This window comes from Lacerta agilis, chromosome 6, assembly GCF_009819535.1.
Source record: "Lacerta agilis isolate rLacAgi1 chromosome 6, rLacAgi1.pri, whole genome shotgun sequence".
In the NCBI taxonomy this organism is placed as follows: Eukaryota; Metazoa; Chordata; class Lepidosauria; order Squamata; family Lacertidae; genus Lacerta; species Lacerta agilis.
In genome coordinates this window covers 52,052,745-52,069,888 of record NC_046317.1, presented here as the reverse complement: position 1 = coordinate 52,069,888, position 17,144 = coordinate 52,052,745, and the positions used below count along the sequence as shown (strand labels likewise).

The 17,144-nt window shown below is 44.6% G+C and overlaps 1 protein-coding gene across 1 annotated transcript; it reads right to left on the bottom strand.

The window, feature by feature from the left end:
• Positions 1-1,871: 1,871 nt before the first annotated feature.
• On the bottom strand, positions 1,872-14,754 carry LOC117048617 (probable E3 ubiquitin-protein ligase makorin-1). Its single transcript, XM_033152671.1, has 8 exons — positions 14,660-14,754; positions 10,648-10,767; positions 7,227-7,543; positions 6,368-6,471; positions 5,625-5,839; positions 4,510-4,620; positions 3,849-3,993; positions 1,872-2,802 (listed from the first exon to the last, which is right to left on the bottom strand). The coding sequence occupies exons 1-8, from the start codon at positions 14,752-14,754 to the stop codon at positions 2,650-2,652; spliced, it is 1,260 nt and encodes a 419-aa protein (XP_033008562.1). The 3' UTR covers positions 1,872-2,649.
• Between the last annotated feature and the right edge of the window lie 2,390 nt (positions 14,755-17,144).

The window sequence follows — 17,144 nt, the reverse complement described above, 5'->3', positions numbered from 1 at the left end:
ACAAAGAGAATGATTTGAAAAACTAATATTTAAAATTAACAAAGAGTATTAGTGAAAATAACCTACATTGCTTATATATACGGGCCTCCTGTGGCGCAATGGGTCAGTGCATCTGGCCATTAACCAGAAGGTTGGGGGTTCAAGCCCATCCAGGGTTGGCTGTGGGCAGGATTCCTGCATTGAAGGGGATTGGACAAGATGACCCTTGCAGTACCTTTCCAACTCTAAATCTTGGAAATCCTGCAGTGACACATCCTTGGGATTCATAGAATCATAGAGTTGGAAGAGACCACAAGGGCCATCCAGTCCAACCCCCTGCCAAGCAGGAAACACCATCAAAGCATTCCTGACTGATGGCTGTCAAGCCTCCGCTTAAACACCTCCAAAGAAGGAGACTCCACCACACTCCTTGGCAGCAAATTCCACTGTTGAACAGCTCTTACTGTCAGGAAGTTCTTCCTAATGTTTAGGTGGAATCTTCTTTCTTGTAGTTTGAAAGAAGTGGTCTCATGTTCTCAGACAAACAAATACCTTCACTTTACAGCCTTCCACATACAGCCTAGCCCATCCTCTGCATAGCTGGGGGACAGATGAAATGGGATCGCTTTCCAACAGGGAAAATTTCAACCACAGAAAATTCAGTACATCCACAAGGCAGGACTTGGTAGTTGCCATACTCAAGTAAAAGGCAAAGGTACCCCTGACCATTAGGTCCAGTTGCGGACGACTCGGGGTTGTGGCGGTCATCTTGCTCTATAGGCTGAGGGAGCCGGCGTTTGTCCACATATGGGTCATGTGGCCAGCATGACTAAGCTGCTTTTGGCGAACCAGAGCAGCGCACAGAAACACCGTTTACCTTCCTGCTGGAGCGGTACCCATTTATCTACTTGCACTTGACGTGCTTTCGAACTGCTAGGTGGGCAGGAGCTGGGACCGAACAACAGGAGCTCACCCCGTCACGGGGATTCGAACCACCAACCTTCTGATAGGAAAGCCCTAGGCTCTGTGGTTTAGACCAAAGTGCCACCCGCATCCTGCACCATACTCAAGTAGCCTGACACAATTTAATTATGTGTGATTTACAGCTTGTCTACCCAAACAAGTATTGTAAGCCTTGATGAAGGAACCACTGGAACCAGTTTTGCATGAACCAGGACAAAACCTGCTAGAGTTATTTGCGTCAGGTTATGTCATGGGTTTGAGTGCTGTAATTTAGTACTGGAATGGTCTCACTAGTACTACTGCAAAGAATCAAGGACATGTTTTGCCTACACAATGGAGGACAGAAAATGGTTCTTCAGCATTTAAACATTCTGTGTGTCAATGTAAGCATTTTAGAAGAACCCAGACACTGATGCAAGCTGAAGCCTTTATATCTTTCAAATAGTCGCTCATTTATGGAGGGTGGTCACAAAATAAGAAAAAGCAGGGAGAACAGGCTGTAACCAGCCAAAAGCATAGGTGGCCTTCAGGGAAACAAAACATCTTACATTAGATAGAAGTCTCTGATTTCAGGGTGGGGGCAGCTTCTATTGACTACATCAGATTGGAGTTTGCATGCTTAGGAATGTTGTTTGAATGGCACTAAAATTGCACTCCTTGGTACTTTCTTCACAGGCCAAGAGAGTGATACCCCTATGCCTAGCAGTGTTAAATGTTACCATTCTGACAGTCATGTAGCTAGAGAAGTGCATTGCAATATGTGTGTGTGTGTGTGTGTGTGTGTGTGTGTGTGTGTTTATAGGGGGACACCAGGATACTATAGAAGATAGAAAAAAACTGAATAGATTTGTGTTCATACACTACAACACGTTTTAACAAGTAAACAGGAAAAAGTTAACAGAGGGGTAGAAAAAGAGACTTTGCATGGCTACATTTTTAAAGCTCATTTTATTTGATACTCTCTCCCGATCCTTCTAGGATTAAAAATACATTCAGGGGGCTTACCGATCCCAGATCCTAAGGGTTTAAATCACTGAGTTCTAAGCCTCCAATACTAAATTGATCACTGCATCAATAAAAATTCAAGATTTAGTTCACACTACCCTATGTTACACCCCTCCTCCGTAAGCCTATGATAGATACCCGATAGCACTGCTAGACAAAAAGCACTGCTCAGCAAGCCTGCCTTTCTGAGGAAACAACTAGCAGCACCATGAACATACCTGAAAACTCAGTGTCTCCAGTATACACAGACTTCCTGAGCACCAGCAGAACCTGGCACCCTCCTAGAAGGGATACAGCTGGGAGGGGCTTCATGGATCCCAATGCTGGGAAGCCCAGGATGTGATAAAATGTTGAGGCGGGGGAAAGGAACGTGAAGATATAGCCAAGCAAGGGATAGGAGAATGGCAGTGCACTTGGGTGACGTGTTAAGATACCGTATGCCAACAGTGGTGACAGCCATTATCTTGCCCTGTGGAATCAGGAGGCCTTCCCAACATAAAACAGGTCCTTGCACTATGTTCTCCCAGCTTACGGATTCCAGGCAAAATGCAATGAAGACCCGCCAGACAACTAAGAGCCCCCCCCAGACAACCATTCAACTGATCAAGATCCCTTCCCCACCCATTCTCCCCAAGCCACAGCTTCACATGTCAGTAAGATTGTTCCCACAGCCTCCAATGATGTCGTCGTCACCGTCATCATCTATTCAGAAGAATCACTCGAATCCCAAAAAAGAAAGTCCGAATAGTCAAAGTCCCTGTCCCTCTGCAACAGTGCAACAGTCAGAGCCCATTGGATGAGGTACATATCGTCATCATCTTCATCCGAGCTGTCAGATGGAGATCGGTTATAGGCCTGCAATACAGGACACAAGAAAAAAAGGCTTTCGGCTGAAATCACACCACTGACCTGTCAGGGAACAGGGAACGCATAGGCACGTTTCACTAGAAAAGCTAAAGGAATCATGTCTCTATATACTAAATTTGTACTTACCCGCAGTCATGCTGGCAATTGAGTGCACATGTACACACACAACATTGCGAGGCAACGCCTGAGAAGCCCTGAATGAATAGGTGGAGCAAGCAGCCAACCAGGCATTCCCATGCTCCCTGTCATCGCTACCACCACTGGCAGCAGAGAGGGTAGAAAGTCTTTATCTCCTTCGTGAATGCCACCACCAACCTGCAGCAATGGCGGCACTCTGGGGAACAGGCATGAAGGAAGGAGAGGGAAGGACGGGCAGCAGCTGCAGCAAGCCTGGTCTGAGTCAAGGCTGCAGATATTCTGTGAGCCCTCATAATCTGTATTGTTGCCAAAACAGGTCTGGCGGAAGTGGGAAGGGGGCACAGCAGGATTAAAGGGGGGCTCTTGAAGGGGACTGGGGGGAGGCAAAGAGCTTTCGGTTTGTATGAGATGTATGCGTTGACAGGTGGGAGAGATATGTGTGGCACCTGAGGGGGCTGGTGGAAGTGGGAGGAGAAAGGATTACATGGGGCTTATTGAAGTGAAGGTGGGAGTTATAGTCCCAAAACAGCTGGAGACCCACGTTTGGGAAACCCTAGTCAAGAGGGATGCCATAGGGGAAGGGAGCTGGGGGTTGGCAAGCAATGTGAGCAGGGGCAGTAGCCCCAAGTATGCCAATTGAGAACCACTGACTTAGCCTGCTGCTGTCATCTTCAACCCCCAGAAAACAAAGCTTGATGAACAGAAATGCCTAAGGCTGGACCAGCGACAACCGAGGCTGTTGCCTCTCAAGGCAGTGTGTGCATTTCCATGTTGCATCCCATAGGCATCCTAAGTATTTGGGAAGCAGAGTATCTTAGGAAGGACATCCTACCTCTCAGTGACTAGCTTACAATGGCTTGCCGTATCATGACTGCATCAAGGAAATTGTTACTTACAACGGTCCGCCGTCTCCGCCGTTCAGGCCTCTGTTGCGGCTTTGCAGCCGGGAGCCGACCTCCAGGCAGCTCATGCAGGTAGATGCACTCTGATTTAAAGGGGCAGTGACCATTGCTTCTGACAAAGAATTTGCACCTTATTTTGCTAGGGGAATTAAAATCATTAAATCAGACCACAAGAGAGATGACCCTTTTCAGAAATCTGTATAAATATTGTAGATCAGACTTACTTAGCTTGGTTCCTCCACCCCCACCCCCACCCCCACCCCGTCAGCACAGCTTTGGAGGCTGTAGTCCAAAACAACTGAAGGGCACCCGGTTGGGGAAGGCTGCTGCAGATCAACATTGCCACCCAGAACTGAGGCTAGCTTTGGAGCTGTTAGCTGGGTATGCAGGCAGAATAACGGGCACTACAGCAAGGCATACTTAACCATGAAGGGAACGCCAAAGTGTATGCACATGGATTAATGAAGCCAGTCTATTTCCTATTTGGCTCTTAAGCAAATGACCACGATGACCAGTTTCAACTCATGAAGCCAGTCAGCAGCCTGGCATTCTCAGAGTTATTGCCAATGGTTTCAAGATTGGAGAACAAGGACCTAGATGCTTCAACAGCATTGACATATTTGGTGACCTTTTTGCTGAAGTGCTAGCTGCTTACCTGGTCCGTGCCTTGAAATTCTCAATCAGTTTTTCTTTTTCTTCTGAATCAGAAACCCAGTATTGGTTGGGGATGAAATAAGTTGAAGTGACTCTGCACTCTGGACAGCCCCTGAGGAATGAACATAAGAGAGGATGTAATATACCCAGACAAACCCTAGAAGGGCAATCACAGCTATAGGTTTTTCACAATATTTTTAGGAAATAGGTTAATTATAGATGTTCTAGAAGAAAATATTGGATAAGATGTTAGCCCTTAGAAATTGCCAAAGAAGATTAGGAAATGAAATTCAGATGGGGGGGGGATTGGGGGAAGTCATTTATTGATGTTAAGAATAAGTTATGTGATTGTAAGAAGTATATACTGTTTTCTTTTTTTCTTTTTCCTTTCCTTTTTTGAATTTCTGTATTTTTCACGTTTTATTATGTAATATTTTCTAAATTTACAAAATGAATAAAAATTATTTAAAATAAAAATAAAAGGGCAATCGCTCTGCTTCTGGCCCAAAGCAATCTGCATGATTTGCCTAACATATCAGAATCAAAGAATTGTAGAGTTGGAAGGGACCATGAGGATCATCTTGCCCAACCCCCTGCAATGCAAGAATACACAGCAGTCCCGTACGGAGATCAAACCTGCAACCTTTGCATTATTAGCACCACACTCTAACCCAACTGCACAAACATCAAAACGCTTAGCAACATGGAAGCCTAACAGCAACCTCCCGGGGGTGCAGTCCAGAACAGCAGAGCCAGAAACCTCCTTGATAAAAAGTGCCTTCACAAAGGGGGTTAAAGCTACAAGTCCCAGCAAGCATGGCCAACAGACAGCGAAGATGATGATGGTTGCTGTTTGTCGGCATCTGATGGGTCAAAGCAGGGTTTTCGCAAACTTGGGCCTCTTGCTGCTTTTGCATAACTCCCATCATCCCTGACCACTGGTCCTGCTAGCTAGGATTGATGAGAGTTGTAGTCCAAAAACAGCTGGGGCCCCAATTGTGGGAGATCCCGGGCCAAAGGTTGCCAATACTCAGTCTACACACTTCAGACAGCAACCTGCCAGAAGATGCAGTTTACACAAGCACAAGACAAGCAATTGGGCCATGAAGCACTTACTTAATCACCGCATTGTGAAAGTCCCGGCTTTTCCTCCACTTCCGGATGCAGGTCACACAGTAGGCATGGGAGCAGTTAGGAAGAATGCCAAACAGACGCTCCTGAGGCAAGGTCTTCTGAGAGATTTTGTCCATGCAGATTCCGCACACCACATCCTCACTTTTCTGCACCTCTGCAGAAGCAGCAGCTTCTGCCGCTTCTGAACTGCCAGCTGCCTGGGAAAGGAACACAACAGTTGGAGAATACAGTACTATCTAAAAGCAGGTCCTGGCGGCCTTCTACACTACACTCCAGTTTCTCCAAAGTTCATCCACCTAAAACCTGCACTGGTTCCACGCAGCTGGATGCAACACCACCACACATACCTAAACCTGATTTCCTATTAATCAATCTCATTTCAAAAGCTTGAAGTTATAAATTCCTGTGGTTGTGCAACCCTGTTTCTTGGAGGCACACACCAAAGAGGTTTATGGGTGGTGGTGGTGATATTCACTAATCTGCTGGGTTGATAAGAGTTGTAATCCAGAGCATCAGGTCACCTGGTTGGCAGATGCTAAAAATCCAGGTGTGTTTCAAGCATCCCTCCCCTCTCCGTGGCTCACCTCACATCTCCCAATACTTCTTTCCTGCTCCAACTGCATCCCAAAATTCCTCAGTCTCAGAGCTCAGGAGAAACCCACTGGTTTTTATTTAAATGGCAGTGTCTGTTATCATCACTCTACATTTGCAGGCATCCCACCTACCTTTGGCTCTTCCGAGACCACAGAAACAGGAGCAGCCTCCTTGGTTGATGCTTCTTCTGGCATCAGGGAAGTGGTGTCAAGTCTCTCTTCATGGGATGTGGAACCTGGGCAGCAGAGAAACAGCTAAGTAGGAGGCTGCTGCCACCAGTCCAACTATTATTCTATCAAGTGTCTAAAAATACAAGAGCCTGCGCAAACATTAGAATCACAAGCTTACAATCTCACCCATCACTTCTCTAAAAAGATATAAAGATGCAACATGTAAGGAAGAAAAGGAGAATCAGTTGAGGAAAGCTGGAATGAACAGCATTTAAAAGATGTCATTGGAAGAGTCCCTTCCTGTCTCCATCCACGCAGAGTTACCAACTGATGATGACCTGGCCCCCTTTCCCCACCTCACAAACAAGAGGCCTTTCATTCTAGCTGCACGGGACCTGGAGAATGAGCCAACGTGTCATGTTGGGTCCCTTCCATGGCTGGGACTGGACAAAGTCATTCAAAATGGCGTCCTATCCAAACAGAAGCTTCTCACAGAAAAGCAAGTTCCATGTAACTAGGACCCCAGATGCACTTCTCAAGACTGTGGGGCATGTGTGCAGAAATTCATTCTCGACTCCATTGGAACATTGCCAAATCAAAATCCCATTGAGTGTGTCTTAATAACAAAGTCATCTTGACAGAGAATTATTGAGTTAGCAGTCAAATGACAAAGATTGTGAGAAGCAGGGTGGAGATAGGGAAGTGGGGGAATAGAACTGTTTTGCTCATGTGCCCCACGACAACGACCATCCCCAAAAGCTACAACAAAGGCTGCAACAAGAGCCCAAGCCCACAAAAACCAGCCTCTCCACGAACTTACCTGAAGCAGCCTGCCTGGGAACAAATTCTTTACTGAGGGCCCAGTTTGGAGGGTGCCAGGAAGGGATGGCTTTCTCATCATCTTCATCCTCCTCCTCAAATGACACCCTCATGCTCCCAAAGTTCATCTGCAGCTGTGCCATGCCCGAGACAGCAGGTTCTGAGCCACGCCGGGCCCCTCCCCAACTCCTCACTGAAGCTTCTGGCAAGATGGCCGGCTCCGAGCCTCGGCGGTTCACAGTCAATCCACGCAGTCCATGGTAGGCAGCCTCTGAGCCACATCTGCTCAAGGGGGGTGTTTCCAGGACGTGCTGGTAGCTGAGAGATTGAATGTCAATAGTATGTCATTCACAGCACAGGAGCAACTCATTCAAAGCACAGGAACAAAGTGTATCCTCTTGCCCAGAAAAACAAAAATTACCTCATTGCTAAAACAGGGAATAGCTGCCTTTGAGATAAGACACACACCTCCCCATCCCCCCACACACATTCAAGGGAGCAGCTGGCCTTCCACAAGCAGCAAGACAGGATGACTAGAACTCTATACACAATTTGGTATATAGCTGAACTCCATTTCCCCAGCGTGGAGGAGACACTGGGAGGGATACCATGCTGGGATAATAAACACTATATACAAGGGAGAAGCCACCTTTTTAGCAGGTGCTTCACTGCCCAGTTAGCAGGGGGGATGGGAAGAGGGTTCTCCTCTGAATCCGCCAATTCATTTTTTATTACATAACCTCTTATATATCTTCTCTCAAAATAGCTGCAGGGTTCTTTCACCAATACTGAACAAACTTATCCCCTCTGTTCCAATCAGGTTTTTCTCATAACCACCAAGACACCAAGTACAGGTGAAACTAGAAAAATTAGAATATCGTGGAAAGGTTCATTTCTTTCAGTAATTCAACTTAAAAGGTGAAACTAATATATGAGATAGACTCATGACATGCAAAGCGAGATATGTCAAGCCTTTGTTTGTTATAATTGTGATGATTTTGGCGTACAGCTGATGAGAACCCCAAATTAACAATCTCAACTTTGGGGTTTTCACCAGCTGAACGCCAAAATCATCACAATTATAACAAATAAAGGCTTGACATATCTCGCTTTGCATGTCATGAGTCTATCTCATATATTAAACTCCAGTAGCTAATGAAAACAATTGCTTACATAAATGAACTTTTCCATGATATTCTAATTTTTCGAGTTTCACCTGTATGAGAACTTAAAATTTCAATATTCTCTACCAAACATTATTTTCCAATTCTCCTCCTGATGGCAATTCTTCCCCCTCCCCTGGGCTGAGACAAACATATTTGCAGTTTATTTTATTATTTTGGAACCACAGCACTGAAGAATTTAAAAGAAGATGGGGGGGGGACACACCGATTTTATGAACATCTAGCAGTAATGACTGCAATGTGATAGCCAAGGGTGAGCGTTTTACCCATCAATGCCCTCTTCCCTTCCACCTACAAAGAGGTGGAAAACTGGATCTGGTTAGTGGGCTAGATCCCAACTTCCCGCACAGAGCGAGGGAGTGGAGCCCCGGCACATCGGACATACCGCTTTCCCTGCCTGCGCAAAGCTGTGGTACTGAGGGGCTACAGCGTTTCAATTCTTCCAAGTAAAAGAAAAAAATGGACAAAAGGACAAATCTGAAGATAAAACTGTGAGTAATTTGATTTGATTTGGCTTCGGAGGGGATTCTAAAAACGGAAGTCAATCCCTCTCTGCTGAGACTAAGAGACAGTGCGACTTTGTAACTGAAGCTATTTTCAGTGTGACTGAAACAAAGAAACTTTCTGTATGGGTATCTTTAGTTTTAAAAGTGGATTGGATGTATTTTCCTGCTTCCCGGAGGACCAGAAGGAGCGGATAATATAAATTACATGGAAAAATAAAACAAAAAAAAATGGCGTACTAATGCAGTAAGGATCTACGCAACAAGAAATAAATTGTTGTGACTAGCAAGTTGAAACCCGACCTTGAGATGACAAAGGGAAAACTGTCCTCGCAGTTTGTAAAACAAGCTTTGGAACTTTTGCAGCAAGTAGCCGTGGGAATTAACAGCATTGGGCAATTGGCAAAAGGACAGAAATTAACTTCACATAAAGAATTGGAGATTGAGACTGAGAACAATTTGGAGGATTTTATTCCAGAACAGAAGGAAAAGGAAGAAGGGAGTACTGACAATGCTGAAAAAGAGGAATTGGATCAGGACATACCAAATGGAGTTTCTATACAAGAAGAATGTGACAATGTTAAAGATTGGTTCCAGCTGCCATTAGACTGTGAAAAGACTACAGGTCTGCGACTAGATGGACAGATACAGGATTCTGTCATTTTTGACTCATGGGCCGGGTTTTTTTTGAAAGGGAGGGTATAGGGTAAATATTTGAATTTAAAATGAAATTGTATCTTATTAAGGTTATGACAACTGGACATGGACACTGCGATTATGGACAATGCTTTGAAAGATAAATTCTGGGACCATAAGGGAGGGAGGAGTATGATTAATATGAAAATATTGGTTAAGATAATGAGAAAATATAAAGTATTTGGAGGCGGAGGTAGAGAAATGTTAAATAGAAAACAAAATTGATGAGATGGATTTTAAATTAGTGTTAAAGATTTAAAAAAATCTGGAATTATGTGATAATTTGGAAATCAGTAAGGGGGGGAATGAGGAAGTCATTGTAAGAAGTAAGGATGGGAATTCAATTGATTGGCCCAGGAAGAGGGTCAGCACCACGCTATGATTGGCAAAATATGTGGTTAAACGTAAAATGATTTTTGCTGCCTCTGTGAGAGAGGGGTTTTGTATTCGTTGCTCCCCTCGGTGGGAGGGGGGGGGAGTATGGAGTGTTTAACCATGTATTGTATTGGTTTTAATTGGTTTCTTAATTGGAAAATCTAATAAATTCTTGGGGGGGGGGAACAGATAGCCCTGTTCTCTGAACGGCTGGCAGTGACAGAAATCAACCACTAAAGACCACTAAAGCTATCCTGAAGGACTTAGTTTGGTATTTTCCAAAAGGCTACTGCTACATCCAGTCAAGTCAATGTTTGTAAGACTAGAGGCAGTCCCACTGCTGGTAGAATAACATTTCCCCTCAAACTTTCCACTGGACCCGAGTGATCAGAATATTTACAGATGGGCAATATAAGCGCAGAGTTAAATTTCCTTCTCCCTATCGCATTTTTGTCCAGTTCACAGCTTACTAAGCCTCCGCAGAATTTTATTTTCACTTAAAGGCTTGAGACTAGGACAACCAGTACTAATGCATCAAAAAATATTGCATCATCAAGCTTCTAGTACCTTCAATCTAACAGATTTTTGCAGGCAGCAGGGTTAAGGAAGAGTGTAGTTTTGTGTTTATTTAGAAAAATCAAAACAAAGCAAAACTAGCCTTTACCTGCAACGGTCTCCATAATCACAAAACCCATTCTGGAAATATCTGCAGATCTGAGTAGACTTCCTATCATGGGAGAATCGGCAGTTCTGACCCCATCTGCAAGTCCCACGGGCAAAGTTCCTGAAAACAAAGTAAAAGCAGAATTGTAGAAAGAATCAGAGTTCAATCCTAAATGAGACCTAGAGACCAAAGTCCCAGTAAAATCAATATGCCAAATAGGAGACGCAAAAACCTTTCCGCTCTGGACTGGGGTTGAACGAAACACTTCCCAAAGAGATGAAAAATAAAAACCCCGATGAAGTCCCTAGCCCCTTAGAACAAATGACAGAAAGCAAAATATGCAGGCACCATTCAAAGCAAGAGCTTTGTGTGATATGTGAGCTTGCTCCCCCACCTGTCAATATTTTCAGCCACAAGTGAAGTCAGAACTGTGAATGGTGACTGCTAGAGAAATTTAGTCATACAAGCCAAAGGAAAGATACAAAATGGCTTCAAAATTGTTTATTATGAAGCCATTTTTAGAACTTCCTAGGTGGCAGAATAGATGTGTCACTCTATGTTCTCTCGAAATTCATGTAATGAAGAAGGATTGCCATTTTGAGGAAACTTCCTGCTTCATTTTGAAGCTGTTTTGTCTTCTTCACCGGTAGAGAAATTGATTGTCGCCTAGAGAAAATAAGTATTCTTCAGGTATCTGAAGAAGTGTGCATGCACACAAAAGCTCATACCAAGAACAAACTCAGTTGGTCTCTAAGGTGCTACTGGAAAGAATTTTTGATTTTGTTTAGAGAAAATAATGGCAACATCCAGGATCTTAGACTGGGCAACAGCATGTCCACACAAAAGCAACAGGCAGCAGCAAAGACTGAGCTCGTTCTCCTCCTAACTCAGGATTTTATACAAAAATTTTCCCAAGTATGTAAACATTAAATCTTTCTTTAGCAATTTTTTTTTTTTTTTTTTGCAGAGGGATAGGCATTGTCTAGGGAAAGTATGTATTACGTACTGATGGGCTGCCATTAGGGGAGAGCATGGTTCTTATGTCTTTAGGAACTGTGACAGGCAGAATTTAAACAGGTTAAGCTTTCTCTAGTATGAAAATATAATTATGGGGGGAAAGCATTGTCTGTTTATACTGCCAGATGTGTCTTGTTCACAGCGTTAGAAACTCAAGAGATATACAGTATAAGCTTGGTGCCAAATGGTTCCTTAAACCAAGGTTACAGTTGCCAAAATGGAATGTCTAGTTGCCATTTTGAGGTAAAACAGCTCTAAAGTCTTATTTTTCAAATGATGGACTGACTGTGCTTATCAGTTAAACATCTGGCTAATTCAGATGGCTACTTTGAGCTACGTTTAAGAACATTGAGAACTTAAAGAAGAAAAGTCACTTGATCCAGGGGCAGTCCACATATATACAGGGTGAGTCTTTTAAAAGAGGCCCCGTGGAACATGTGTACTTTGTATCCACAGGGCCTCTTTTAAAGGACTCACCCTGTGTATTGGCATATCCCTACCTCTTTTTCTTAATGGTTACACAGACCATTCATAACATAGGGATATTCTTCACAACTGTGAGCAGGGCAGTGGAGCGATGCAAGTGAAGACAAGCTACAACAATTAACCAAAGTGTGGCTCACTGCTTCTGCTGCACACAAGAAAACATTTTGGTTCTTGAAATTCATTCTGATTGTGCAGATAAAATATAACTGATAGAATTCTACAGGATGTGTGAAAACAGTCCAGATTCAATGATCCCCAGGCATGCACCTCCAGATGGTGGAGATGTCAGGTGCCTTCCTGGCATCCAGGCATCTTCACTTGGTTGCAAGTGATCGACAGCCAGGTACAAAATCCGCCTAGCTAATTTTGAAGACTACTTGCTTATTCCCAGACTTATTTTTGAGCCCTGCAAAAGATGATAGAAATTTGCATGTGGCACAAAGCACATAAAATTGTAATGTAAACCTGTTGTATTTCACAAGTGGAGCAGAGAGCCCAATCCACACACAGTGTCCTGGGCCCAGAAAATCCTTTTGGCACCCCATGCAGGTTGAATTATTTCCTGCCATCATCATACTATCTCCCATCCATCCTCAGATTACAATCAGGCAGCAAAAACTTTGAGAGGGTCCCCTCCCCATTCGTCTTGTATGTAAAAAGGATAGGGGGAAATTCTTTGAAATTCCCCTGCATGGCCAAGGTCAGGAACAAATCATCACAATATTCAGACAATCACATTTGCAATGTGTGTCAAGATTTGCTCAGATGAACCAAACCTCCGATGACAACTTTGTATATCTACAAGATGGACAGGGATAGCATCTAAACAGTCAGCTTCATACCAAACAAAGGCATTAAGCAAATAGCTTGTATGGGCTTGGATTGCACACAATCGTAAGCCAGTATGAAACAACTTCAGCTTACTTTATATGGTAAACCACCCTGTGATCTTCAGATGAAGGGCAGTATAGAAATGTTAACAACAACAACAACAACAGGGATGAGCAGGGCTGGCTGCAGCAGCTTAAATGGAACCTGCCCCTTTCCACTCTTTTCTAAACTGGAAACAAACTACAGTGCTGTCTTAGGGTAGGAACCGGTACTTGTAGTTTGTTTGAAGAAGCACAAACCATGAACACTGGTTCTCACACAGCACTAATTAGGTGGGCAAGGGAAAGAGAATAAAGGGCAGATTAAGTTTTGTCGACTAGCAGCGGCTCTCCACAGGTATCAGAAAGGGGCACTTCCCAGCCCTAATGGAAGATGCTAGGAATTGAACCTAGGAACTTTTGTATGCAAAGCAAATGTACCCTCCCTTTTGTGTGGAGACATTTAAAGTGGGCAAAGCGTTCTAAAGTGGGTGAGCAGGCAGAGTGCATGGTAACTGAAGAAGGGAACCATAAACCACCTAAAAACGAGGCATGTGATTTGCACCTAGTAGACCCTCACTTCAGTAGGCACTTTCCAGCACAAAGTTATATTTAAAAGCAGCAGAACCACTAGGGGTGCATATATTTCTTTTAAAAGCTATTACGAGAAACTAGGTTTCCCATATATTTTACTGACCCAAGCCAGTAAAACTTCACCGGTATTTAAATAGCACTGGAGTTGGTAAAACCAGCAAATCTGAGAACTTGCTCTATGAAGTTCTGAGTGTTATTTCAGACTCTGCCCTTGCTATGGAAGACTTTTGCTCTAGCCCCTTTCAAGAGGGCAGCGTTTGCAAAAGTTTATTAGAAATTCTCAGCCCCTTGGCTAAGAGGCACCAGCCCTGGAAAGCTCCTTGCACAAAAGTTGCGAGCGCACTCCGCCCCAAGGAACCCAGCCATTCAAAACATACTAATCCTTATCCCGGTTTACTTAAACGCAAATACAAGCGGTAACGGCGCGCGTGCGCGCGCTTTCCCCCTATCCTTTTACATACAAGACGAATGGGGAGCGGACCCTCTCACAGTTTTTGCTTCCGAAAAGCAAGGGTGTGATCATGTTGTTGTACGCGGCTTTTGTTTCGGGCCGGACTACAGCCACCGCCACGCCCTGCGCTACTACGGAAGGCCGGGAAGGAGTCCCCCCTCATATTTCCTCCACCCGCCTCTCCGACTGCCAAACGTGGGTGCAAACCCAACCCGATTGCCCGATGCCGATAAAGGTCTCCAGAACTCCGAGGGCTACAAAGTCTGCGCGCGTGCGCTACAAGTTTACGGTCGCTGGGGGAATAGGATGCAAGTTAGCAGCGAGGTTGCCAAAGTTTGCCAGTCACTGGGAAGAAGCCGCTCAGCTGTCGAGCAAAACAACAGCGCTGCTGAATCACTTTCCTGCAATCCCGACTTCCTGTCCCAGCCACCTATATGAAAGCATACAGCCCAACAAGCACGACGGGGGGGGGGGGGAATTCCACTTTGGAGCGCCGCTGCCGTCCGAACGCACTCCGGGCCTGGCGCGCTTCTGGACGATGGAAAAGACGGCGCTCGAGGAGCCCCGCGACCCCTTTCCTGCTCGTTCTCTATACCTGCAAGGGATCCTATGGGATCCAGGCCCTTTGGAAGCCCGGCGGCCGCCACCGCCACCGGCGCCGCCTTCCCCAACAGATAGCCACGGCTCCATCGGTGTCCCTTGCAGTCCGACCCAGAAACTCCGAAATGCAACCCGCCTCCTCTCCCTGCAGAAATACTTCGGGCAGGGGAGTGGTTTAGGGCAGGAGAGCCCATTGGAGAAGAGCAGACGGGCACACCCAGCTTTTTTGTCGACCGTCGAATAGAAGAGCGTCAATTCGAAAAGGGCTCTCCTTCCAACCGTCCCGCCTCGTCAGGAAACTGCGTTTGCCCTCGTACGCAGCAGGCGCGGGGATGGAGGGACGGCCAAACGGCGCAACATCCTATGTTTGGCTTCCGGTGCCCCGCTGCTTGCACTTTGTGGGGCTGCAATGCTGTGCCCGTTTACTTAGGAGTAAGACCCACTGAACGGAGCGGGATTTTCTTCCCGGGAAACATGCCTGGGATTGCATTGTTAATGTCTTCTTTGGGTCTTCCAGAATAATAAGAGGAGGAGGAGGATTGTGTTTTTTGCAACGTAAGACAATGCACTTTTTATTTTATTAACAAAGGGTGGGACTGTGCACGTTGCGACGTTTGCAGCACAATTAGAGCTACTAACGTTTACTCGTAACGGGAGGGCGGGCTAAGCGCCCAAGCAACGTGGTAGCAGGTGGAACTTAATAGTCGCTTGTGGACTGAACCGAAACAAAGGATTTTTAGCACGTGTGCCAATTGGCTTACCGATGCCAGGCTCCCTTTGGCATCATCAAGTTTTGTGAATTGCCAATGTTAATTTTAATTACCGGTATCATCTCCGCCCCCCCCCGCAACTCTGGTATCAACTCCGCGCCCCCCCCCGCAACTCTGTGTGTGTTCGTGATTTTTATACACCCCTCAGGATAACATTTCATGCATCTGATGAAGTGGACTGTAGTACATGAAAGCTTATACCACAATAAATTCATTAGCCTATAAGGTGCTACAAAAGTCCCGGTTCTTTTAGTTCCAAAATACAAGTTTCCAGACTGAAATACTTTCTGGTAATTGCTGCAAGTATCGAGGTACACCTACGGTTCTAGGATAAAGCAGTCATGATTGATTACTATTTCTGACCATTTACATTGTCCAACTATTGATTTAGGTTTTTTTTCTTATGGAAATCCAGCCATTCAGGGTAGATTTCACAACCAGTGGAAGGTGGATTCCTTTGAGGGTTGCATCCCCTCCAGCCACTAGGTAATACTATACAATTGGTTTTAATTTACTCATTTTTACTTATCCCACATTCAAAATTAATGCCAAAATGAATTTGCTAAATTAAAGACTCATGTTTCTCTTTACTTCTACTCTCTGCTTACCCTAGGCTGATTACAAACCAGATTGTAAGATTAAAAACCTCAAAAATGAAGACATTAGCTTCCTTAGCCCAGAAACCTAGGTGCGTATTGTGATATCTATAACACCTGGGACAGGTTTATTCAGCCTTCAACCTCCATCTTGGAACTGAGTCTGCAAGCTGAAGTCATACCTACCTCAGCCAAATTTTTGTACCTTTTTCTTCTTTCTTTTTTTTAAATCCTTGTCCCTCACCTCCCAACATCTTGAACGATTAAGCATTCTGGAGAACTTGAAAGCTTGCCAAACATTTTTGTTGGTCCCAATAAGTAATTTCCAGCTGTGGATTTTGGATTTTCTTCTATAGCCCAACATGGCTACCTAGTTACCTTTGCTTTTTATAAACCCTGTGAGTTACAGGAATGCACAATAAAAAAGGATGTCTGGGGACCCCCTATAGCAACTTGCAAGCTGGCCATGGGGAAGCTATTCTCTGTCTCTCCCCATCCTGAAGATGGAATAATTCTGCCCTATCTTCCTGAGTTGTAAGGATTACTGAAGCAATATATGTGTTCAAAGTGCTAGAATCATGACTACAGTACTACCACTGTCACTCAAGTGTTTGAAACTCCCCTTGTTCTAGGCGCATTTTGTGAAAGGAAATTTCCTTAGTGTGAGCAGTTTCTGAGCTCTGGATGCAGTACTGTGTCTGAGAGTTCAGATTAAAACTGCAGAGTGGAAGGAAAGGAGGACCTTTTTCTGCATCCCCACTTCCAGCTACTCTCTGAAGACTGGAGAAGAGACTGTCTTAAGAACATTTGGGGGGTGGGCAGGGGAAGGACTAAATGAACATAATATTTTTAGCTGCAGTTCATTCATTTTCAGCTTTGTATTCCTATTATAAAAAAGCACACCTAGACATTCCGTTGTTGAGCCCATAACCTAAGATTAAGGTGCCATTTAGCTCCTAGCTTTCATATCTCAGTTTCTAACACTGCTGTCACTACTACATAAGAGCTTGCACCAATGTCCTCATAAAGTAAACAGTGATGCTCTTTGTTTATTGCTGTGTTTACCATTTATATACCGGTATGTTTCTAATTCAACCGCAGCCATTTTTAAAAC